This window comes from Mustelus asterias, chromosome 19 (assembly GCF_964213995.1).
Source record: "Mustelus asterias chromosome 19, sMusAst1.hap1.1, whole genome shotgun sequence".
Taxonomy (NCBI): Eukaryota; Metazoa; Chordata; class Chondrichthyes; order Carcharhiniformes; family Triakidae; genus Mustelus; species Mustelus asterias.
In genome coordinates this window covers 30828943-30854584 of record NC_135819.1, presented here as the reverse complement: position 1 = coordinate 30854584, position 25642 = coordinate 30828943, and the positions used below count along the sequence as shown (strand labels likewise).

Here is a 25642-nt window from a genome sequence, read left to right as displayed (position 1 = left end):
TCCCTAAAGGACATTAGTGACCCAGATGGGTTTTTCCCAACAATTGACGATAATTTCATGGTAACCATTACTGAGACTGGCTTTCAACTCCTGATTCAATTGAATTTAAATTCCACCAGCTGCCACGGTGGGATTTGAACCCGTGTCCCCAGAACTATACCCTGGGCTTCTCGATGACTAGTCCAGTGACATTACCGCTACACCACCATCTCCCACTTCATGTGGTAAAGTGATTTCACTGCTGAGTTTCCTGGCTCTGATTGAAGATCAGAGCCCCTTGTCCTGAACTCCTGGCAGGGAAAATAGTCCCTCTGTATCTATCCTATTAAACTCCTTTATGATCTTGAACACCTCAACTAGATCATCCCTTGATCATCTACACTCAAGGAAACACAAGTTCATGCAACTGGACCTTGACTTAACCCATTTGGAGAGAGTACAGAGGAGGTTTACTTTGACGAGAGTACAGAGGAGGTTTACCAGGATGTTGCCTGGTATGGAGGGGCTTAGTTATGAGGAGAGATTGGGTAAACTGGGGTTGTTCTCCCTGGAAAGACGGAGGATGAGGGGGGACTTAATAGAGGTGTATAAAATTATGAAAGGCATAGATAGGGTGAACGGTGGGAAGCTTTTCCCCAGGTCGGTGGTGACGTTCACGAGGGGTCATAGGTTCAAGGTGAAGCGGGGGAGATTTAACACGGATATCAGAAGGACATATTTTACACAGAGGGTGGTTGGGGCCTGGAATGCACTGCCGGGCAAGGTGGTGGAGGCGGGCACACTGGGGACGTTTAAGACTTATCTAGATAGCCATATGAACGGAGTGGGAATGGAGGGATACAAAAGAATGGTCTAGTTTGGACGAGGGAGCGGCACGGGCTTGGAGGGCCGAAGGGCCTGTTCCTGTGCTGTATTGTTCTTTGATCTTTGATCTTTAAACCCCGGTATGATTCTGGTGAAAGTATTCAGCTTGCTGAGATTTTTACCCAATGGATGGACAGCTGTGGGTTCAAACCCATGAGGTGGGCACGTTGGCAGAGAACTGAATAGTGCCATGCACCTGGCCAAATAAATAACTCAATACTCATGCTCTCACAGGGAGTGGGGCTATATAAAGTGCACTTCACAATGTGCTGGCTTATTCACTTGTACCATTGATGTTATACTCTTGACCAAGCAAACTGGTCCCTTTAGGTGATGCCTTCGGTAACTCTTTACGTGAGGGAGAGAAGATCGAAGGTCTCACCTGCTTTAAGATATTTTGTTCTCTCATTAGCTTCTGCCTCTCCCTGTTTGGCTTTGTGATAATCACGTCCAAGACTTCTTGACTGTTGCTGGGCACATGAGCGACAAAGAACACCAAATCTTCCAACAGTTTTGTCACAAACCTGTCAATAAAATAACTGATCAATCCTCAATTTCAGCTCGCCCTTGTTCATTTTATGTCTTGTTATTTATTAACAAAGTGTTTCCTGCAGACTATTTATTCATTTATTATTTTCACAAGTCGGCTTACATTAACACCGCAATGAAGTTACTATGAAAATCCCCCAGTCACCACATTCCGGCGCCTGTTCGGGTACACTGAGGGAGAATTTAGCATGGCCAATGCACCTAACCGGCACGTCTTTTGGACTGTGGGAGGAAACCCACACAGACATGGGGAGAATGTGCAGACTACACACAGACAGTGACCCAAGCTGGGAATCGAACCCAGGTCCCTGGCGCTGTGAGGCAGCAGAGCTAACCACTGTGCCAGTTCCTGTGATGAAGCTCGATAATTCTGTAAGAGGCAAAACCTTATTGAGGAGATGACCACCTCACGGCTATTCATTTTATTGCAGTCTGTGGGAGATTTGTGTGTCAGATATGGGCTGCACCGCATGCCTACATAATAGAGGAGCTCTTGTGGCGCAGTGGGTGATGTCCTTGCCTCTGGGTTTGAGTCCCACCTCAGGGCTTGATGGTCCAACAGGTTTAATATCAACCTGCAAAATCCTTCCAGCACAGACCAATGGCAGGGGGCAAGGGTGGAGAGAGTTTTTGTGGTCTGCCATGTAATGGGAACAATTTTGGAGCCTCTACCATAGCTCCAGAACACAACATACCTGTTAAGGTGCATGCTGCCACTGCAACTGGGGCTCCGACTGAACAGTAACACATGACCAACACATCATAGAATTCACAGCAAGTCAGAGACATTCATTGGAGATGAAGCACTTTGAGATATTTGTGAGGGTTGAGCTCAGAGACTATAGAAACGTAGCTATTTCTACAATTTGCAGTTATTGTTGCTTCTAGTTATGAATTACACAACCCTTTTGCAATTACATTTCACACAAATCATTTTTACTGGACACACAGAAGGTTGATTGGCTGATATCTTGCCAAAGACGACCTTGGCAAGTGAATACCTCAAGATGTTCGAGGAGGAGAAAGGAGGAGGTGGCGGTGATGGAGAAGGCGGTGATGACTAAAATGGCGAGGATGTTGAAGAGGAGGAGGACGGTGAAGAAGAAAATGAGTTCCAAAGGAAGTTTGGAACGTACCTTTTCACTGTATCAGCATCCTGCCGACACTTGTCCAAAGACTGCAGCAGACAGCAAGAAGAAAAGGCAAAGCCTAAAACTATTGTCTATTTGGGATAAGTCAGCACAAACCTACATTTGCACAATTTGTAAATTCTATAATGTAAACAACTGAGCAATGGGGAAGTCTGGAGTTAGCGTTAAGTCTGGAGTTAGCGTTAACAATTGCTTCAGTGAAAAGATAGGAAACTGCTGGGGGGTTTTTTCCTTCCTGGTTGTATTTTGGTAAAATGACAGAACAGACCTGGTATAATATTGTGCATCTGTGTGAAACATACTTTTGTATGTATGGAAAAATGAAGAGAATTGTTCCAATATGGAGGAACTTCAGTGATGAAGACAGATTGGAGAAATGAGGTTGAGAAGAGATTTAACAGAGATGTTCAAAATAATGAGGGGACTGGACAGAGTAGAGAGGATGGAGAACGAGAGAGCACAGATTAAAGCAATCAGAAAAGAAGCAGAATTGGGGTGGCACAGTGGTTAGCACTGCTGCCTCACAGCACCAGGGACCCGGGCTCAATTCCAGCCTCAGGTCACTGTCTGTGTGGAGTCTGCACGTTCTCCCCGTGTCTGTGTGGGTTTCCTCCGGGTGCTCCGGTTTCCTCCCAAAGATGTGCAGGGGTTAGGTTGATTGGCTGTGCTAAATTAACCCTAGTGTCAAGGAGATTAGCAGGGTAAATATCAGGGGTTACGGGGATAAGACCTGGGTGGGATTGTGGTTGGTGCACACTCGATGGGCTGAATGGCCTCCTTCTGCACTGTAGGGATTCTATGAAGTGACAGAAGGAAAATCTTTTTCACGTAGTGAGTGGGTAGGGGCTGAGCAGAAACTTTTCTTACTCAGTGGGTGGTTAGGATCTGGACATTGGCTGAGTGTGTGCTGGAGGCAGCTTCAACCGAAGCACTCAAACGGGAGTTAGAGTGTTATCTGAAAAGAAAGAACTTGCAGGGTTACTGGAAGAGAGCGGTGCATGAAACTAGGGGAATTGCTCATTCAGAGAGCCAGTCTAGTCACGATAGGCTGAATGGCCTCCCTTCGCTCTGTAACAATTCTGTGATTCGAACGCTTACAAAACAACCTTCACAAAAACGCCAGACCTCTTTAAAAGGAAGAGCAGAAAGTCAAAAATAGAGAGATATGGTTTCTGAGAAACACAACGAAGATTATTGGACAACACACACAACTAACGAGGAAGGTTAGAGTAAAGAGGGCAGCATGTGCAAGGAGACCATTATATTCAGGACTTGTTTGCAATGTATTAAAGGGGCATGGGGTAGGCCTGTAGCACTCAACAAGGGAGCAGCTTATTGCCGATCCTTTCACAGTCAGTCCTCAACTGACTCCCCAAGCTCCATCCTGGGTAGCCCCAGGGTCACCTGACCCGCACTCTTAAAGGGACAGCACACACCCCAACATATATATACAAGAATCAGAGCACGTGACAGTGGGGCCACGGGAAGGTGGGGCCACGGGGAGGTGGGGCCATGGGGCGGCGGGGCCCCGGGGGGGCGATGAAGGGAGAGGGACCATATTTTTGATCCAGGAGGAACAATGTGGAACATCAACAGCTACACATTGATTTTCGAGCTGATTGGCTGTTTCTTTGTCTGAGCACTTTGCTAAAACCCCTTGTTCCTCCAAACTCCAGTGGCCAGGTGGAAACACTAGAGACACAGCACACACAATCCCATTGTTCATTTCTCTTAATCATTGAATGCGGGTGTCAATGGTGGGGCAGCATTTATTACCCATCTGCACTAATTCCCTCTGAGGGCGTGTAGCCACATTACTGTGGGTCTGGAGTCACAGGTAGGCCAGAGCAGGTAAGGATTAGTGAACCAGACGGGTTCTGACAACAATCGGCTTTTGGTGATGTAATCAAGAGACTTCTGATTCCAGATTTTTATTGATTTCAAATTTCACCATCTGAACAGCCCTGGGTCACTGGGCTTACTCGTCCAGGGGCAATACCCCGACACCAACACCTCCCCCTACCTAATAAAAACACAAATAGGAACACATGGAAATGAAGGACGGGTAAAGACTAGGCCGAATATCGGCCCTACTCTCCTGATGACCCCAGCCCCCTCCCCCAGCCTTCCCCTCGCCCCGCCTCCCCCTCCCCTTCCCCAGTAATTTTCTGGGACGGGGAAAACACAATTTAAACCAGATCCATTCACAGAAAAATGGCACTTGGTGCCAGGGAAGAATTCTAGAACCACGCAGCACTGGGAAAATGATCTTTCATTTTGCACCTTTTATAAAATCAAATCGAATTATCTTAACTCCAAGCTCTGTAAAACTATGCAAGGTTTCCATGGGATAGATGTGGAGAAGATACTTCCACTTGTAAGGAGACCAAAACTTTTGGGTCATAAATATAAGTCAGTCGCTGGGGAGGCAATGGGCCTAGTGGTATTTATTGCTAGACTATTAATCCAGGAACTCAGCTAATGTTCTGGGGACCCGGGTTCGAATCCCGCCAGGGTAGATGGTGGAATTTGAATTCAATAAAAAAAAATCTGGAATTAAGAATCTACTGATGACCATGAAACCATTGTCGATTGTGAGAAAAAACCATCTGGGTCACTAATGTCTTTTAGGGAAGGAAATCTGCCATCCTTACCCGGTCTGGCCTACATGTGACTCCAGAGCCACAGCAATGTGGTTGACTCTCAACTGCCCTCGGGCAACTAGGGATGGGCAATAAATGCTGGCCCAGCCAGCGACGCTGACGTCCCACAGATGAATTTTAAAAAACTAATGTAATCAGTAGGAGATTCAGAAAAAATTTCTTTCCCCAGAGAGTGCAATTGGGAGATTTCTCAAATAGAGAGTAGTGGATAAAATACAAACAGAAAATGCTGGATAAACTCAGCAGGTCTGGCAATCCTATATCATTCTAATTCAAAAAACAGTTCCAAAGTTATACTGGGCTCCAAACATTCCCTGTGTTCCTCTCTCCACACCGGCTGTCTAACCTGCTAAGGATCTCCAACACTTTCTGACTTTATTTCAGATTTCCAGTATCCGCAGGATTTTGCTTTCCTAACGGTAGATGAAGTGGAACGGACAGGGGCTCACGCTGTGCGTGAACGTGAGGATCGACCCGATTTGGTGTTGTCAATTCTGCGAATAGGACAGGTTGTCAAACGCAGTCACTGACCTCCTTTCATTCTGGGTGATGGTGCCATCCTCCAGCCTTTGGACGGTTGCAGAAAGCACCTTGCTGGCATCATTCGCAAAGTCTAAATCTCGGACTTCTGAGAGAGGGACAGAGACAATCGCAAACGCTTCCTTATCCTCTTTGGTCGGACATGTTCCAATCTAGTAGGCGAGACAAAAGTCACCCTGTAACTCATAGACAATGTCACAGCAACAACCAATATCATAAAACCCCTATAGTGCAGAAGGAGGCCATTCAGCCCATTCAACCTGCACTGACTTTCTTACCCAGGCCCTACCCCCTAACCCCATGCATTTACTCCACTTATCCCCCTAACGTACACTTCATTGTACACTGAGGGAGAATTTAGCATGGCCAATCCACATAACCCACACATCTTTGGAGAGTGGGAGGAATCCGGAGCACCCGGAGGAAACCCACGCAGACACGGGGAGAACGTGCAGATTCCGCACAGACGGTCACCTGGGTTCCTGGTGCCATGAGGCAGCAGCGCTGCCCACTGTGCGGAAATATGGAAATGTTATGTGAAAAGAGTGAAGTATTTTAGTTGGTCTATGGTGGTCTCCCCGGAGAGAAGCCTCCACCAGATCCCCAATCGGTTGCTCCACACATTAATTCCTCCCAACATCTCAGATCTGTGACCTTTCATCACAACTGGAGGAAGTTTGAAATATAACAGGGTTTGGACAAAGTGGGATAAAGAACAAAAGGGAAGGTCGGTGATGGGGAGGAAGGCGGGAAGGATTACATCACAAAAGGGGTGCAAGCAATGATGGTACAAGCCAAGAAACAAATGATGTGTCCAGATGTGAACAGCAAAGTCATAAATGGCAGCAGCCAAAAGTGGGCCAGCACGGTGGCACAGTGGTTAGCACTGCTGCCTTACAACACCAGGGACCCGGGTTCAATTCCCAGCTTGGGTCACTGTCTTTGTGGAGTTTGCACATTCTCCCCATGGCTGCGTGGGTTTCCTCCCACATTCTAAAGATGTGCGGTTAAATTTGCATTGGTAAATGTGTGGGGTTACAGAGATAGGGCAGAAGGGAGAGTCTGGGTAGGATGCTCTTTCAGAGAGTCAGTACAGACTCGATAGGCCGGATGGCCTCTTTCTGCACTGTAGGAATTCTATGTTTCTAATAGGATTAAACTAAAAACAGCAAAGAAAAAGGAAACAATTGGGAAAAAAGGTCCTTTATTTCAAGTTTATTTATTAGTGTCACAAGTAGGCTTACATTAACGCTGCAATGGAGTTACTGTGAAAATTCCCTAGTCACCACACTCCGGCGCCTATACACTGAGGAAGAATTTAGCACGGCACACCAGCACGTCTTTCGGACTGTGGGAGGAAACCGGAGCACCCGAGGAAACCCACGCAGACACGGGGAGAACATGCAAACTCCGCACAGAGACCCAGGCCGGGAATCGAAACAGATCCATGTTAAATTGCCCCTCAGTGTCAGGTAGACTAGCTAGGGTAAATGCATGGGGTTATGGGTATAGGGCCTGGGTGGGAGTGTTGTCGGTGCAGACCCGATGGGCTGAATGGCCTCCTTCTGCGCTGTAGGGATTCTATGATTCACGGTTTGGGATCCTGGGGTATTTGGCCCCTTCAAGGGGGTGATCATCTGAAAGGGTCACATGACCTGGACTGGCCAATTGGGAACCAAGTTTGGGCTTCACTACAACTTGTCTGAGCTTGTCCCAGCAGTTAGATCCTGGAGGCGAGACTGTGAGCATCGAATCTGCACTGCACTGTATATAGTTGTTACTGTTAATAAATGTTCTATGTAGAATCATAGAATCCTACACTGCAGAAGGAGGCCATTCAGCCCATTGAGTCTGCACCGACCACAATCCCACCCAGCCCTATCCCCAATACCCCATGCATTTACACTAGCTAGTCCCCCTGACACTAAGGGGCAATTTAGCATGGCCAATCCACCTAACCCACACATCTTTGGACTGTGGGAGGAAACCGGAGCACCCGGAGGAAACCCACACAGACACGGGGAGAACGTGCAGACTCCGCACAGACAGTGACCCAAGCTGGGAATCAAACCCAGGTCCCTGGAGCTGTGAGGCAGCAGTGCTAACCACTGTGCCGCCCTTTGTTCGTTAATAACTGGTGGAGCCAGGTTACTACAGACCCCTCGCCCTGATATATAATGTGTGTGTGGATGTGAACTATAGGAGTTTAACCAGTTCAACTTGCACAGCCTCCCATTTCCCACAACCTGTTTAACTAGGTCCACCCTACCCACTGGGACAAAGACTCTACAATAAACCAAGTGGTGAGGAGGAGGAAGGTGTGCATTTACATAGCCCCTTTCACAATCTCAAAGCCAATCTTAGCACTTCACAATCAGTGAAGTATCTGGGAAGTGTAGTCATTCTTCTCATGGAGAGAAACTTTGTAACCAAAAGAACAATGAAATAAAGACCAGATATTCGGTTTGTGATGCTGGTTCTTCTATGATTTCTATGGTGGAGGGATAAACATTGGCAGCTCATTTGGGGAGAACTCCCCTGCTCTTCTGCACAGTCGTTAGCACTGCTGCCTCATGGCTCCAGGGTCCCGGGTTCAATTCCAACCTTGGGTCATTGTCGGTGTAGGGTTTGCACCTTCTCCCCGTGTCTGCGTGAGTTTCCTCCGGATGCTCCGATTTCCTCCCACAGTCCCAATATGTGTAGGTCAGTTGGATTGGCCATGCTAAATGCACGGGGTTACAGGGATAGGGCAGAAGGAAGGGCAGGAGTGAGATGCTCTTTTGGAGGGTCAGTGCAGACCCGATGGGCTGAATGGCCTCTTTCTGTACTGTAGGGATCCTACGTTTCTCCAAACAGCATTGTGGGGTCCCGTACATCCACCCGAGGGGGTAGCCAGGAACTTGGTTCAATGTCTTAACTGAAGGAAGGCACCTCCCAGCAGTGTTGCACACCCTCCGTACTGCACTGCGGTGCCAGCCTCAATTCTTTGCTCAGGTTTCTGGAGCGGGACTTGAACCCACAACCTTCTGAGTCCGAGGCAAGAGAGCTACCCGCTGAGCCACAGCGGACACGATCTAGAAACAGCAGTGCCAGAAGACAAGGTCAATGTTGTTGAGCTTTCAGCTGCAAACCATACCTTCAACATGACTGGCCTCTCCTCCTCTATATCTATGTGGATGATGCTGCTGGTCACCCAGGTGTTTGTGCAGAGGTGTCTCAATCTAACGTAGGAATTCCTGGAGAAAAAACCACAGTGAGTACGAAACAATGCTCCTTACTCCAGTTAACCGCAAATTTCAGTGAAATAAAAGAAAGCTGAAGCCCTGATTGACAAATTGGGCAGTGAAATGTTCCCCAACTCAAACCCCTACCCCTGCTGATTGTAGGTGAATGAGTGTTGCGATGTAAGAAGTCTCACAACACCAGGTTAAAGTCCAACAGATGTATTTGGAATCACGAGCTTTCGGAGAGCGCGATTCTTTCACCAGGGTATGGGGAGTGGCTGCGCTCACCTGATGAAGGGGCAGCGCTCCGAAAGCTCGTGATTCCAAATAAACCTGTTGGACTTTAACCTGGTGTTGTGAGACTTCTTACTGTGCCCACCCCAGTCCAATACCGGCATCTCCACATCATGAGTGTTGCTATGGTAACTCTTTCCTTAACACTCACACTACCACTTTAATAATATTCATTCTTTGCTCTGCCCAGCAATTCTTTGATTTGATTTGATTTATTATTGCACATGTATTAGTATACAGTGCTATTCTTGCGCGCTATACAGACAAAGCATACCATTCATTGAGTAGGAATGGAGAGTGTGCAGAATGTAATGTTACAGTCATAGCTAGGGTGTAGAGAAAGATCAGCTGAAAATATCTGCTACAATCGACATCTATCTGCACAGATTCAAAGCAGCACACTTTGCAGAGGCTGAAAAGACAAAACCGACACCATTTAGCTCTGGCAATCTGGGTCAGGTGACGGTGGACTTTGCTGTGTGAAAAAGCCAAAGAAAATCTTGTAACTGTCCCGTTATTCACATCCAGTTATGGTTCAAGTTTATTTATTAGTGTCACAAGTGGGCTTACATGAACACTGCAATGAAGTTACTGTGAAAATCCCCTAGTCGCCACACTCTGGGACCTGTTCAGGTCAATCCACCTACCCAGCATGTCTTTCGGACTGTGGGAGGAAACCGGAGCACCCGGGAGGAAACCCACGCAGACACGGGGAGAACGTGCAGACTCCACGCAGACAGTGACCCAAGCCGGGAATTGAACCCGGGTCCCTGATGCCGTGAGGCAGCAGTGCTAACCACTGTGCCACCAGAAAAGATTCACAAGGTGGTTCCAGGGATGAGGAGTTGCGGTGACAGAGAGAGATCGGAGAAGCTGGGCCTCTCCTCACTGCAGGACAAACAGTTGAGGGGAGATTTGATCGAGGTGTTCGAAACCCTGGGAGATCCGGAGATAGCAGATAAAACCAGTCCCGCTGGGGCACAGATTTAAGGTAACTGGAAAAGGGAGCAATGTAGACAGGAGGAAAACCTCACTCAAGGGTAATGTCTGGGATACACTGAGTGTGGTGGAGGCAGGTTCAATCCAGGCACTCAAGAGGGAATTGGATTGTTATCTGAAAAGGAAGAATGTGCCGGCCTCGGGGAGAAGACAGGGGAGTGGCATTAGGTGAGTTGCTCATTTGATGAGTTGGTGTAGGCACGATGAGTCGAATGGCCTCCTTGTGTGATGTAAAAATTAGATGAAGTGGTTTCAGCAAACGCACCTCATAAGGGAGACGGACAAATGAGAAAATCCACACCGGTCAGGTAAATCTATCTAGAACCAGGGGTCACAGTCTCAGGATACGGGGAAGGCCATTTAGGACCGAGATGAGGAGAAATTCTTCACTCAGAGGGAGGAGAACTTATGGAATTCCCGACCACAGAAAGCTGTGGAGACCAAGTCACTGAACATGTCTAAAGGTATCAAGGGATACGGGGAGAGTGCTGGAGTATGGTGTTGAAATTGAGGATCAGCCATGATCATATTGAATGACGGAACAGGCTCGAAGGGCCGAATGGCCTCCTCCTACTCCTATTCTCCATGTTTCACATAAAATGCAACTCATCTGCGCAGTTACAGCAAAAACATGACACAACATTCCAGATTAATGGATGTGTTGGCCAAAGGGCAGAGATTACCTGGGGACCAGGGAGTCAGCCCTCTGTAGAGTGGTGGTGTCCAGTTCGAAGAGCGATGCAATGTCATTCCCATGGGGCACCGACACCAGCGTGTACATAATCTTCTCCACCGTCTGCCACTTGTTTTTAGCTGGCAACACGTCCCCCTCATTCTGAAACAAAAGAAAACACAATGCAGTGTAAGCTGCACAGAAAGATCCAAAGCGGCCATCCGTCTGAGCGAATGTGATGCCTCGCTGAGAGAACATCCAACTCAATCAGTGATCGCAACTCACACAAACAATCTATCAGCAGCCGTGTGCACACGGGGAGACTGAAACAGCAGAGGCGCAGTATTCATGACGCAGTGCTCGCGGCGCAGTGCTCGCGGCGCAGAGCTCGCGGCGCAGAGCTCGCGGCGCAGTGCTCGCGGCGCAGTGCTCGCGGCGCAGTGCTCGCGGCGCAGTGCTCGCGGCGCAGTGCTCGTGGCGCAGTGCTCACGGCGCAGTGCTCACGGCGCAGTGCTCACGGCGCACTGTGACTTAAACATTGGAAGCTGCAACACTCTCGCTTCGGAGTCACAAGGTCAAGTTCAAATTTCACTCCAGAGACATCAACACTGCTGGGCAAGTGGGGCGGGCGAACGGGGCGTCGGAGGGGATCGAGCTGGGCGTCGGGGGGAGGGGATCGAGCGGGGCGTCGGGGAGGGTGCCGGTGGTGGGGGGGGGGGGGGGGGGGGGTCATCAAGCGGGGTGTCGGAGGGGATCGAGCGGGGAGTCGGAGGGTGCTGAAGTGTCACGGCTGCTGTGTTTCAGATATTTCGATACCGGCACTGGAGCAGCAACGTAAGGCTGAGGGCCAGGGAGACGGTGAGATCGACAGGCACCACAGGAAACCACACGAGAACAAAGTGCTCTCACTTACCGCTCCCTTTGATTCTAATTGATCATTGTGATAATCCGGATTAACCTGAAATCAAAGCAGCACATTTATAAAGTTACAGGACAAATCTAAAATGGGAAGTGGATTATCTCAGGGATTTTCCCATTCCGGTTGACAGAGGTTCAGATGTCTGTAATCGAGGTTTCTCCTGAGCCTCAGACAGCCAGACAGAGAAACCCAGAGGAACTTTCATCCCCAACTATTTTCTAAGTTGGCATCAATGTGACGAAAGGATACTTCCCTCCAGGAGTAATTCCACTGACAGAAGTGGCACTGTGGTTAACGCTGCTGCCTCACAGCGCCAGGGACCCAGGTACAATTCCGGTCTCGGGTCACTGTCTGTGTGGAGTTTGCACATTCTCCCCGTGTCTGCGTGGGTTTCCTCCGGGTGCTCCGGTTTCCTCCCACAGTCCAAAGACGTGAGGGTTAGGTGGATTTTCCATGCTAAATTGCCCCTTAGTGTCAGGGGGACTAGCTGGGTAAATATGGGGTTATGGGGATAGGGGCTGGGTGGGATTGTTGTCAGTACAGACTCGATGGGCTGAATGGCCTCTTTCTGCGCTGTAGGGATTCTATGGTTCTGTGACAAAGTAGAGGTCTTTTATCGTAAAACAAATCTTATTCAATAACACAGTTTAACGTTAACTCTAACCAGTTGTTAATTTATTAACTATTATCCTGCTGCTCTTTCAAGCTGTAGGGTCCTCTGATTGGCTCTCCAGTTTCGAGAGACCACCCTCTGTCCTTAATTGGACAGCAAGCCTGCCCTCTGGTCATCAACTGGCCAAATGGTGGGGTGGGGGCAGCGGGTTCCAGGCATTCACCACCCTCTGTGTTGAAAAACGTGCCCCTTACACCGCTTTTAAATTTCCCCCCTCTACTTTCAACCTATGCCCCCGAGTAATTGACCCTTCAACCCTGAGAAAAAGTCTGTGACTATCCACTCTATCCAAGTCTGTCATAATCTTGTAAACTTCTATCAGGTTCCCCCCTCATCCTCTGACGCTCCAGTGAAAACAATCCAAGTTCAACCTTTCTTCATAGTCCATATCCTCCAGACCAGGCAACATCCTGGTAAATCTCTTCTGCACCTTTTCCAATGCATCAACAACCTTCCAGTAGAGTGGCGACCAGAATTATAGAATCATAGAATGTACGGCATGGAGATAGGCCCTTCAGCCTGAACTGGTCCATGCTGATCAAAAAGCCCATCTAAATCCATTTGCCTGCATTTGGCCCATATCCCTCTAAACCTTTCCTATCCATGTATCTGTCCAAATGCCTTTTAAATGTTGTCAATGTCCCTGCCTCAACCACTTCCTCCTGCAGCTCATTACATATACGTACCACTCTCTGGGTAAAAAAGTTGCACCTCAGGTTCCCATTAATTCTTACCCCTCTTAACTTAAACCTATGCCCTCTAGTTCTCGATTCCCCAAACCTGGGAAAAAGACTGAGTGCATTCACCCTATCCATGCCTCTCATGACCTTACACACCTCTATAAGATTACCCCTCAGTTACCTACGTTCTAAAGAAAAAAGCTCTAGCCTGTCCAATCTCTCCCTATAACTCAGTCCCTCGAGTCTGGCAACACCCTTGTAAATCTCTTCTGCACTCTCTCCAGTTTAATAACATCTTTCAAGGCGATCAAAACTGAACACAGCAGTGTTGCACACCCTCCGTACTGCCCAAGTTCCTACTATTTACCATGAAACTCCTACCTTGATTTGACTTTCCAAAATGCAATACCTCACACTTATCTGCATTGAACTTCATTTGCCATTTCTCGGCCCACTTCCCCAGCTGATCTTGATCCTGCTGCAATTTTTGATCACCTTCCTCACTGTCTACAATACCACCCATTTTAGTGTCATCAGCAAACTTACTGATCATGCCTTGTACATTCTCAGCCAAATCGTTGATATAGATGACAAACAGCAATGGCCCAGCACTGACCCCCTGAGGCACACCACTAGTCACAGGCCTCCAGTCCGACAAGCATCCTTCCACCATTACCCTCTGCTTCCTACCACCAAGCCAATTGTATATCCAATTTGTCAGCTCTCCCTGGACTCCATGTGATCTAACCTTCCAGAGCAGCCTACCATGTGGAACTTTATCAAAGGCCTTACTGAAGTCCATATAGACTATGTCTACCGCCCTGTCCTCATCAACCTTCCTGGTCACTTCATCAAAGGCGGCACAAAGCCGTGCTGACTACTAATAGTCAAACCCTGCCTTTCCAACTGCCTGTATATCTTCTCCCTCAGAATCCTTTCCACTAACTTACCCACCACAGATGTTAGGTTTACCGGTCTATAATTCCTATGTTTTTCTTTGCAGCCCTTCTTAAATAAGGGCACAATATTTGCTACCCTCCAGTCTTCTGGTACCTCACCCATGGCTAATGATTATACAGATATCTCAGTCAGGGCTCCCGCAATTTCATCTCTAGTCTCAAGCAGTGTCCTTGGATATACCTGGTCAGGGCCAGATTTATCATTCATCATAGAATTGGACACAATACTCCAAATGCAGCCTTACCCAAGTCTTGTACAGCTGCAACATGATTTTCCAATTCCTACATTCAACGTCCCAACTGATGAAGGCAAGCATGCCATACACCTTCTTGACCACCTTGTCCACCTGAGTTGCCTCCTTCAGGGAACCGTGGATCTGCACGCCTAGATCCCTCCGAATGCTAATATTTCTAAGGGCTCTACCATTTACTGTAAACTTTCCTTCTGCAGTAGACCCTCCAAATCGCATCACCTCACATTTGTCCGGGTTAAATTCCATCTGCCATCTTTCGGCCCAGGTCTCCAGCTGATTTATATCCTGCTGTATCCTCTGACAATCCTCCTCACTATCCGCTACACCCTCAGCTTTTGTATCATCTGCAAATTTACTAATCAGACCACCTACATTTTCCTCCAAATCATTTATATATATTACAAACAACAGAGGCCCCAGCACTGATCCTTGTGGAACACCGCTTGTCACAGACCTCCAGTTAGAAAAGTACCCTTCTACTGCTACTCCCTGCTTTCTATGCTCAAGCCAGTTTTGTCTCCATCTTACCAGCTCACCTCGGATCCTATATGACTTCACCTTCTGTATCAGCCTGCCATGAGGAACTTTATCGAAGGCTTTACTGAAGTCCATGTATACAACACCCACTGCCCTGATCAATTTTTTTTGTCACTTCCTCAAAGAACTCAATCAAGTTTGTGAGACACGACCTCCCCTTCACAAAACCATGCTGCCTATCGCTAATAAGCCTATTCTCTTCCAGATGTGAGTACATCCTGTCCCCAAGACTCTTCTCCAATAATTTCCCTGCCGCTGACGTAAGGCTCACAGGCCTGGAATTTGCCGGATTGTCTCTTCTGCTCTTCTCAAACAGAGGAACAATGTTAGCTACTCCTGCCCAAGGTTCTGGCATTTCAAATAAGAACTGTTTGGATTGGATAACCAGACTGTGACAAATATCCAATGAAATGTGGAGGACAATGGATTGGGATGGTGCAGAGCAGGGAAAACCCATCCCACCAAAGCGTTGTGCCTGCTGCATACTCCATTCAGGCCAGCGACATCTCAAAGGCAACCTCAGGCAGACATCAAACCGGTGATGAATGGATTCCACACAGACTGGAAATGTTAACTCTTTCTGTCTCTATAGATGCTGCCTGACCTGCTGAGTTTTTCCAGCACTTTCTGCTTTTATTTCAGGTCTCCAGAATCCGTGGGATTTCACTTCTAACAAAATTCACTTAAAACAAGCTCAATGTAATTACTGTCATAAAAATGTAGAAAATAGGAGGAGGCCATTTGGCCCTTCGAGACTGCGCCACCATTCATTATGATCCATGGCTGATTATCCAACTCAATAGCCTGATCCCACCCCCCCCAAAATCCTTCAACCCCCTCTGCCCCAAGTCAGCACGGGGAGGCGGGGTATTTACAGATGAACTGTACAATCTTCATACCTCTGCAGCTAAGTAGTTCCCGGTAGCCAGGTGTTTGAACCTAAAGAGACTGTTCCAGTGTCCCGCTCCACTCCGACATGGGTCATGGTGCACAACCTGCAAGAGGAAACACTCTAAATCACTCAATAAACACCAGGATTCATTCCCAGAAACACGGGAAATGAGACAGATCCACATGGTCATTGAATTCCGAGCAAGCTTCAATCTCCCTCATAGATTTGTCAGCTACATTCCTGGTGGGGACCAGAGAATTTGGAATACACTGTAAACATGATCAAAGAAGATGTTCCTCGCATTCCACGATGAATGGAAATGTGGAAGCTTTTTATATTCAACGTCTTACAATGGATTCTTGTTCCTGCTAAATTTTAAACTTGTATTTCTGTATTGTTAGAAACAATATTTGAGGCATTCACACACAGACACCATGCGGGGGGTAAAACTTTAAACGTTACTGGGGAGACATTGGCAATGTCACTGGGCTAGGAATTCAGAGACCTAGGTCTGGAATTGAAATCCAATTTAAAATCTGGAATATAAAGCCAGTCTCAGCGATGGGGACCAATAACTATCGATTGTTGCAAAAACCCATCACTAATGTCCTTTAGGGAAGGAAATCTGCCGTCCTTACCCGGTCTGGCCTACATGTGACTCCAGAGCCACAGCAATGTGGTTGATTCTCAACTGTCCCTCTGAAATGGCCGAGCGAGACACTCAGTTTAGGGGCTACTGAGCTGGACAATAACTGCTGAGCCAGCCAATAGCACCCACAACCCATGAAAGAATACAATTTCACAAGCTTGACACTAACCCATCTCCAACTCACAGACCAAGTCATCAAAATCTCTTTGGGAAGACGTGTCTCTCCATCGGAACACAATTTTTCTTTCTAACATGTTAGCTGGGGATGAGGATGGGTAAACAGAGGTGGGACAGGCCTCGAGCCCGGAGGTTAATTCAGTTTTGGCATCTCTTGGGGGTGTGGAAAATGGATGTCCGTAACCCAAACCCTACAGAGCTTATCTGCACCCAATCAGGCTCCTGTGACCGACCCTTCACCTCACTCCATCGTGCCCCACTCTCCCCCATGACATGCATACCCCCCCCCCGAAACCTCCCCCGGCCTCTCCCACCTTCCCCCACTGTGCATCGATGGTGGAGGGAGTGACTGAAGGTCAAGGATGGGATGCCAATCAGGCCGACTGCTTTGTCCTGGATGTAGTAATATTCAATACTTTTTATGGTTTATTGAGTGCTGTTATTTAAACAAATCAGGGCGGCACGGTGGCACAGTGGTTAGCAGTGCTGCCTCACAGCGCCAAGGACCTGGGTTCAATTCTGGCCTCAGGTCACTGCCTGTGTGGAGTTTGCACATCCTCCCCGTGTCTGCATGGTGGCTTAATTCTGCTCCTATGCCTTATGAATTCCTCCGGGTGCTCCAGTTTCCTCCTACACTCCACAGATGTGCGGGTTAGGTTGATTGGCCAAGCTAAATTGACCCTAGTGTTAGGGGGATTAGCAGCATAAATATGTGGAGTTACAGGGATCGGGCCTGGGTGGGATCGTGGTCAGTGTAGACTCGATGGGCCGAAAGGCCTCCTTCTGCATTGTTGGGGTTCTATGATTCCATGAAAATAATTAGTTTGTTTGGAATCAGAATCTCGATCTGACTGAAGTGTTCAGTGAACCTTTCCGAAGACTACATGAGGTGGCCCAATATATTTAGGTGTCCATGTTTACAGAATGGGGTCACTAACCTGACCGTTAGGTCTCAGCGTTACTTCACCATAAGTTGTAAAAGCTGGAGTACATTCCAGCTCACAGGCAGCACAAAGTCTAAAGGGAGGTCATGCCTCACTAACCTAGTGGAGTTTTTTGAAGAAGTGATCAAAATGGTTGACGAGGGAAGGGCCGTGGATGTCGTCTATATGGACTTTAGTAAAGCGTTTGACAAAGTACCTCATGGTAGGCTGGTGAAAAAGGTTGGATCTTATGGGATAAAGGGGGAGGTGGCTAGATGGGTGGAGAACTGGCTTGGTCACAGAAGACAGAGGGTGGTAGTGGAAGGGTCTTTTTCCGGCTGGAGGCCTGTGACTAGTGGTGTTCCGCAGGGCTCTGTATTGGGACCTCTGCTGTTTGTGGTTTATATAAATGATCTGGAAGAAGGTGTAACTGGGGTGATCAGTAAGTTTGCGGACGACACAAAATTGGCAAGACTTGCAGATAGTGAGGAGCAGTGTCAGAAGCTACAGAAGGATATAGATAGGCTGGAAATTTGGGCAAAGAAATGGCAGATGGAGTTCAATCCTGATAAATGCGAAGTGATGCATTTTGGTAGAAATAATGTAGGGAGGAGCTATATGATAAATGGCAGAACCATAAAGGGTGTAGATACGCAGAGGGACCTGGGTGTGCAAGTCCACAGATCCTTGAAAGTGATGTCACAGGTGGAGAAGGTGGTGAAGAAGGCATATGGCATGCTTGCCTTTATAGGACGGGGCATAGAGTATAAAAGTTGGGGTCTGATGTTGCAGATGTATAGAACGTTGGTTCGGCCGCATTTGGAATACTGCGTCCAGTTCTGGTCGCCACACTACCAGAAGGACGTGGAGGCTTTGGAATGAGTTCAGAGGAGGTTTACCAGGATGTTGCCTGGTATGGAGGGGCTTAGTTATGAGGAGAGATTGGGTAAACTGGGGTTGTTCTCCCTGGAAAGACGGAGGATGAGGGGAGACTTAATAGAGGTGTATAAAATTATGAAAGGCATAGATAGGGTGAACGGTGGGAAGCTTTTCCCCAGGTCGGTGGTGACGTTCACGAGGGGTCATAGGTTCAAGGTGAAGGGGGGGGGAGGTTTAACACAGATATCAGACGAACATATTTTACACAGAGGGTGGTGGGGGCCTGGAATGCGCTGCCAGGCAAGGTGGTGGAGGCGGACACACTGGGAACGTTTAAGACTTATCTGGACAGCCATATGAACGGAGTGGGAATGGAGGGATACAAAAGAATGGTCTAGTTTGGACCAGGGAGCGGCGCGGGCTTGGAGGGCCGAAGGGCCTGTTCCTGTGCTGTATTGTTCTTTGTTCTTAAAGGTGAGATCAGGAAAGCAAAACCTGAGAAATTCAGAACAAAACCCCAAATCTGGTTGTGATGCGACAGGTCTCTCTGAGCAAGTCCCCAGGGAGGGAACACTCAACTCATTCACACCTCCTCACGCACATAAACCATTAGGTCACAAACTAAAATAAAAGAGATGCAAAAGGAATTTCAATGGTGGCACAGTGGTTAACACTGCTGTCTCCCAGTGCCAGGGACCCGGGTTCAATTCCAGCCTTGGGTCTCTGTCTGTGTGAAGTTTGCACCTTGTCCCCGTATCTGTGTGGGTTTCCTCCCACTCTCCAAAGATGTGCAGATTAGGTGGATTGGCCATGCTAAATTGCCCATTAGTGTCCAAAGATGTATAGGTTAGGGGGATTGGCCATGGTAAATGTGTGGGGTTACGGGGGTAGGGCAGGAGAGAAGGCCTGAGTAAGATGCTCTGTCAGAGAGTCGGTGCAGACTCAGTGGGCCGAATGGCCTCCTCCTCCACTGCAGAGAATTCTACGACACGTATCCTGCACGAGTGAGTTCTGGGTCCTACCTCAATTTCCCAGAGTGCTTTGGAGCTGGTGGCGGAGGTTGCGGATTGCCGCAGTGTGGTCCTCAGGAAGATGTGCTGTTGTTTCTTGTACTCATCACAAGTCAGGAACTTTTCTTGCTCCGCGTGGAAAAGCCTAACCACGTCACCCTGCAGATTGACAGCGGCAAAACGGATTACGTTACATCGGAATCAATCCACGCAACACATCAGATCCAACACTGTAGGAAGGTAAAGAGAGAAAAAGCACTGACCCCTTTCAGAACATCATCGCGATAGTCGCTATGTTTCATAAAGAGCGCAATCTTCCAACTGGTGTTACAATTCACGGCGTTCACCTGGTATTAAAAAGGTCGGGTTAATTTTGGCAGCAGATGGTCAACAGGGAAACAGCTCACCAGTGGTTTGGGTCATTTGGACTTACCTCCTTGCAGCCTAGGTTGTCTAATAACTCGAGATTGCTAGCATGCAATGGCTGCCCAGCATTGACAGGATTCAAAACGACTTTATCTCCCACGACAACCTGCACACGGGAAGAAAGAGAAGCAATTAAGATCCCCCCAAGCAAAATCGCCAACTTTTTTCATAATCATCGGGCAGGATTCACTCTGCAATCCACCATGCAGGCAGGCGGAGGCCTGCCATTGGCTGATGGTGGGATCTTCCAGTCCTGCTGTCATCAACGGGGTTTCCCGCTGAATGCAGCCCTCGCTAACCTGCGGCAGGGGGTGTGTTGTCAGCGTGTCCCACTGGTGTGAACGGCCAGAAAGTTCTGGCTATGGAGTCACAATTTTACTCTTGATTAGTGGTAAAGAATGTTGCTGAAAAGTGCAACACATTGGCAATTCTTTTCATCCCGCCCTCATCAGGACAAAGGCAAAAATGCCAAATTTCAAAGGGTCATAAAAATGTAAACTACAGGGGAAATGGGTGCTGATTGGCTGAGACATAACGCGGTCAAGCCTTTTCTGAGTTAGCCAGGGGTTTGGGCAGCGTGGCGTTGGTGGCTGCTTTCTCCATAGCAACGCCTCATCCAATCAAAGTCTACTTGCCCTCCAATCAGCACCTTTGTCTCCGAGGGTATAAACCGTTGCGATCATTCTTTTGTTTGTCCTGGTGTGTGCGAGGTGAAAAGCTTCATCTACACGTCCCTCTTATTTCCGCTGTTTTCCTGATCCAATCCGTGTGTATAGAATTATACAGAAAGCACAGAAACAGGCCATTCGGCCCAACTGGTGTTTATACTCTGCACGAACTACCATATCGGGTGCAGTCAGCACCTCCCTCTATTCCTTTCTCCCTCGTTTAATTATCCAGTTTCCCATTAATGGATTTGGTTCCAGTTATTTCAGAGACACAAGCTCTCCCCCCCCCATCTTTTTCGAAATGCGAATAAAAATCAGGCTTTAGGGTACAGCCCGGGGATGGAATGATGGATCTCTGCCAAAACAGCTTCAATCTCATTCCTTCGGCAAGTGATTTGTTAAAAAGGTTTGAACGCATTCCTTTCGGGTTAATTGCCATCTCCTCCTAATTGGGAGTCACATTCTCCAACAGGAGCCATGGGCAGAACTGTCATAGAATCTACAATGCAGAAGGAGGCCACTTGACCCATCGAGTCTGTACCGACCACAATCCCACCCAGGCCCTATACCCCTAACCCCACATATTTACCCTGCTTGTCCCCCTGACACTGGAGTCAATTTATCATGGCCAATCAACCTAGCCTGCACGTCTTTCGGTCTATGGGAGGAAACCCACGCAGACACGGGGAGAAAGTGCAAACTCCACACAAAAAAGTGACCCAAGGCTAGAATTGAACCCGGGTCCCTGGTGCTGTGAGGCAGCAGTGCTAACCACTGTGCCACCATGCCACCCCTTTCCTTCAAACTATTTTGTAGGTTTTAACGTGGCCACTTCTCATTCCAGGCCCAGTTTGCCCAATCTCTCTTTGTAACATAGTTCCCCACCATCCCTCGACGGCAATAATATTCTTTTAGGTAAGGGGACCAAAACTGCACACAGTACTCCAACTGGTCTTGGGCATCACATAACACGTGAAGAGGGCTTTCAGTAGAGCGCATACCTCCGCCACGTTGTGTTAACACAACATTATTACAATTTTGCAGCTGATTGAGGTTTTTCCTTGTTTCCACCCCCCCCCCCCCCCCACCCCCACCCCCCAACCCCCATCACCCCCCTCCCCCTCCCTCAACAACACTGTCGGATCCTTTAAAAAGAAAAATCCTAGGATTTGGATCCGGATTGGAATATTTGCCAAAAGCCAATCAATTCTCCCTCGGGCCATTTCCTATCTGTGTACCTGTTTTATTGAACTCCATTCATTTTGAGGTATATTGTTGACAGACAGACTAACACACAGGGGCAAAAGCAGGACCCACATCCCACCTTCAGTGGTAGAGATAAGAGTGGAGATGCAGACTAATCAAAATAGCCAATCTCTATCAATTTAACTACAACAGACCCAGACATGAGCTGAGGAAGACCTCTGGTGTGGGAGAGCTTTGGGAACACTGAGACCTTGTTCCTGTCTCCAGTGTGTTATCCTCATCACAAATTAGGGTGGCACAGTGGTTAGCACTGCTGCCTCACAGCGCCACGGACCAGTGTTCAATTCCCGGCTTGGGTCACTGTCTGTGCGGAGTTGTATATTCTTTCCGTGTCTGCGTGGGTTTCCTCCGAGTGCTCCGGTTTCCTCCCACCTAACGTGCTGGTTAGGTGGATTGGCCATGCCAACACTCCACCTGCCCCCTTTATACCCCTCCTCCTCCCCTCCATGTGCCACCTTCCCTCCCTCCCACCATTCTTCTCTTCCCCCTCGCCCTCCCTCCGCCCTTGTTATTTTTTTGAAGTTTAAAGTTTATTAGTGTCACAAGTAGGTTTACATTAACACTGCAATGAAGTTACAGTGAAAATCCCATAATCATCGCACTCCGGCGCCTGTTCGGGTTACACTGAGGGAGAATTTAGCATGGCCAATGCCATGGCCAATGGCCAACCAGCACGTCTTTCAGACTGTGGGAGGAAACTGGAGCACCCGGAGGAAACCCACGCAGACACGGGGAGAACGTGCAGACTCCACACAGACAGTGACCCAAGCTGGGAATCGAACCCTGGTCCCTGGCGCTGCAAGGCAGCAGTGTAACCACTGTGTCACTGTGCCATTCTCCTGTTTTCAGTTCCACTCCCTCCACCCCCCCAAGCTCCGTTGTCTCTCTCCCCCTCCGGATCCAGTTATCGACACCAAAACCCTCCCACTCTGCTTGCCCTGACTGCTGTACTTGGCCTGGACTCCCTGTACACAACAAGCAGAGGACATGGGCTAGTGTACTTGTGTCTGAAGGTCAGTAAGACATTACAAACCCATGTCTATAAATCTCTGGCACAGGCCGACAATGGGGGCGCTTCTCAACAGGTGGGTGGAGCCACGTCGATCACAATCTTCCGAGACAGGCTGAGGTTTTCAAACACTGCTAACAAGGTACTTATTTTGATTGATTGAACTGCTTGATATACCCAAGATGATTAATCGCTGTCTGCAGCTGTTTTCTGTGGCAAGTTTTCCAGAAATATTAAGGCTGTAAATAAATCATCAACATGACTGCGTTCAAGAGTCCCACGGAGGACCAGCATGTTCCTGCAATCAGTGGGATGGGTGCAAGGCTGCTTGTTGAACTTGGCACGTCTCTGTCCATCACTCAGTGTCTGTAATGACTCACTCCCAATACCCAAGAGCTCCAGTGCAGCTCCAGTGAGCTCTAGTTGATTAAACAGCCCGGTGACTTCACACGCAGCCGTGAACATCAACATTACCTCAGGAAGGAAATCAGTCCTTGGCAGCGAACATGCTGAAAGTGTAACTCCCTTCAAAGTTCCACACAAACAACCCAAAGGTGGGAGTAATATCAAATAGTGCCAAGAACAACTTTCAGAGATTACATCTAGATGACTCATTTCAGTTTAAATTTTTTTATTTATTAGTCACAAGAGGGCTTACATTAACACTGCAATGGAGTTACTGTGGAAATCCCCTAGTCGCCACACTCTGGCATCCATTCGGGTACACTGAGGGAGAATTTAGCACCTGACCAGCACATCTTTCATACTGTGGGAGGAAACCGGAACACCCGGAGAAAACCCATGCAGACACGGGGATAACGTGCAAACTCCCCACAGACAGTGACCCAAGCCGGGAATCGAACCCGGGTCCCTGGCATTGTGAAGCAGCAGTGCTAACCACTGTGCTACCGTGCGACTCACAGTGCTCATTAATAATGGTCATTTAGTAAGCATGGGCAAGAAAATACAGTGAGTTATTATTTGTCAGAGAGCCTCTATGTGACGGCTGCTTCAATGAGGACCATGATCGTGCTAGTGGTTCTGGGATTGAAGTGGATGTGGGGTGTGTGGACTTTGAAAAGGCATTTGCTCAGGCTCCACAGAAAAGGGTTCAGACCAAACAAATGCAATCAAAGTGCTGGGGATAATACATCAGAATGGGTAAAGGATTGACCAACAAGCAGAGAGTCAGGAAACCATAGTGCGTAGAGTGCCACAGATCAGTGCTGGGGGACTCGAGTGTTTACAACCTATATTAATGAACTGGATGAAGGGACCAAATGTATTGTTGCCAAATTTGCTGATAATGCAAAGATATGATGTGGAGATGCCGGCGTTGGACTGGGGTAAGCACAGTAAGAAGTCTCACAACACCAGATTAAAGTCCAACAGGTTTATTTGGTAGCAAATACCATAAGCTTTCGGAGCGATGCCCCTTCGTCAGATGGAGTAGTTATCTGTTCTCCAACAGTACACAGACACCTTTTAAGACCTGGCTGGCTGTAGAGATTTGCATTCTAATTAGTATTCTGTAACTTGATTTCTGTGTCTGTGTACTGTTGGAGAACAGATAACTACTCCATCTGACGAAGGGGCATCGCCCCGAAAGCTTATGGTATTTGCTACCAAATAAACCTGTTGGACTTTAACCTGGTGTTGTGAGACTTCTTACAATGCAAAGATAGGCAGGAAAGCAAGGCGCCAGGAGGGCGCAAAGTGTCAACAAAGGAATATAGCTAGGGTAAGCGAATGGGCAGAAATATGGCAGGCAGAGCATAACGAGGAGGCAATGTGAGCTCAGTGGGAAAATCGAAAATCAGAATATTATGTAAATGAAAAGAGACTGCAGGCAGCTGGGTTACAGACTGATCTGGGAGACCTTGCGCGTGAATCACAAAGACGTGTAGATGCCGGCGTTGGACTGGGGTAAGCACAGTAAGAAGTCTCACAACACCAGGTTAAAGTCCAGCAGGTTTATTTGGAATCGCAAGCATTCGGAACGCTGCTCCTTCATCAGGTGAGTTGAGTCAGGTCCGGCACAGTGGTTAGCACTGCTGCCCCACAGCGCCAATGACCTGGGTTCGTTTCCTAGCTTGGTCACTGTCTGTGCGGAGTCCGCATGTCCTCCCCATGTCTGCGTGGCTTTCCTCCGGGTGCTCTGGTTGCCTCCCACAGTCTGAAAGACGTGCTGGTTAGGTGCATTGGCCGTGCTAAATTCTCCCTCAATTCTCCCAGTATACCCGAACAGGCGCCGGAGTGTGGAGACTAGGGCATTTTCACAGTAACTTCATTGCAGTGCTAATGTGAAATTATTAAGCCTACTTGTGACACCAATAAATAAAAACTTTAAACTTAAATGAGTCATCTCGATATAATCTCTGAAAGTTGTTCTTGGCACTATTTGATATCACTCCCATCTTTGGGTTGTTTTCTGTGAAATTTTGAAGGGAGTTACACTTACAACATGTTAGCTGACAAGGACTGACTTCCTTCCTGAGTCAGGTCCACTCACCTCATGAAGGAGCAGTGATTCCAAATAAACCTGTAGGACTTTAACCTGGTGTTGTGAGACTTCTTACTATAAACCACAAAATTGTTAGCATACCAGTGCAAGCCATCGGGGAGGCAAATGGGATGTTGGCCTTTATTGCCGGGGGATGGAGTATAAAAGTAGGGAAGTCTTGCTCCGACTATACAAGACATTGATGAGACCATACCTAGAGTACGGTTTTTGTCTCCTTGCTCAAGGAGAGATATTGAAGGC

The 25642-nt window shown here is 48.0% G+C and overlaps 1 protein-coding gene across 5 annotated transcripts in view; it reads right to left on the bottom strand.

The window, feature by feature from the left end:
* The window catches only part of itpr2 (inositol 1,4,5-trisphosphate receptor, type 2), a 252424-nt gene that overhangs the window by 152758 nt on the left and 74024 nt on the right, over positions 1-25642 (bottom strand). For 3 of the 5 annotated variants that reach the window (XM_078235257.1, XM_078235259.1, XM_078235258.1), the window contains exons 6-14: positions 19943-20041; positions 19773-19856; positions 19522-19668; positions 15879-15974; positions 11871-11915; positions 10968-11119; positions 8904-9003; positions 5759-5919; positions 1247-1388 (exon numbers count right to left, since the gene is read on the bottom strand). In XM_078235257.1, the coding sequence (XP_078091383.1) occupies positions 1247-1388; positions 5759-5919; positions 8904-9003; positions 10968-11119; positions 11871-11915; positions 15879-15974; positions 19522-19668; positions 19773-19856; positions 19943-20041 (1026 nt within the window). The remainder of the gene's footprint in view (positions 1-1246; positions 1389-5758; positions 5920-8903; positions 9004-10967; positions 11120-11870; positions 11916-15878; positions 15975-19521; positions 19669-19772; positions 19857-19942; positions 20042-25642) is intronic. The other 2 variants (XM_078235260.1, XM_078235262.1) reach the window with 1 other exon arrangement.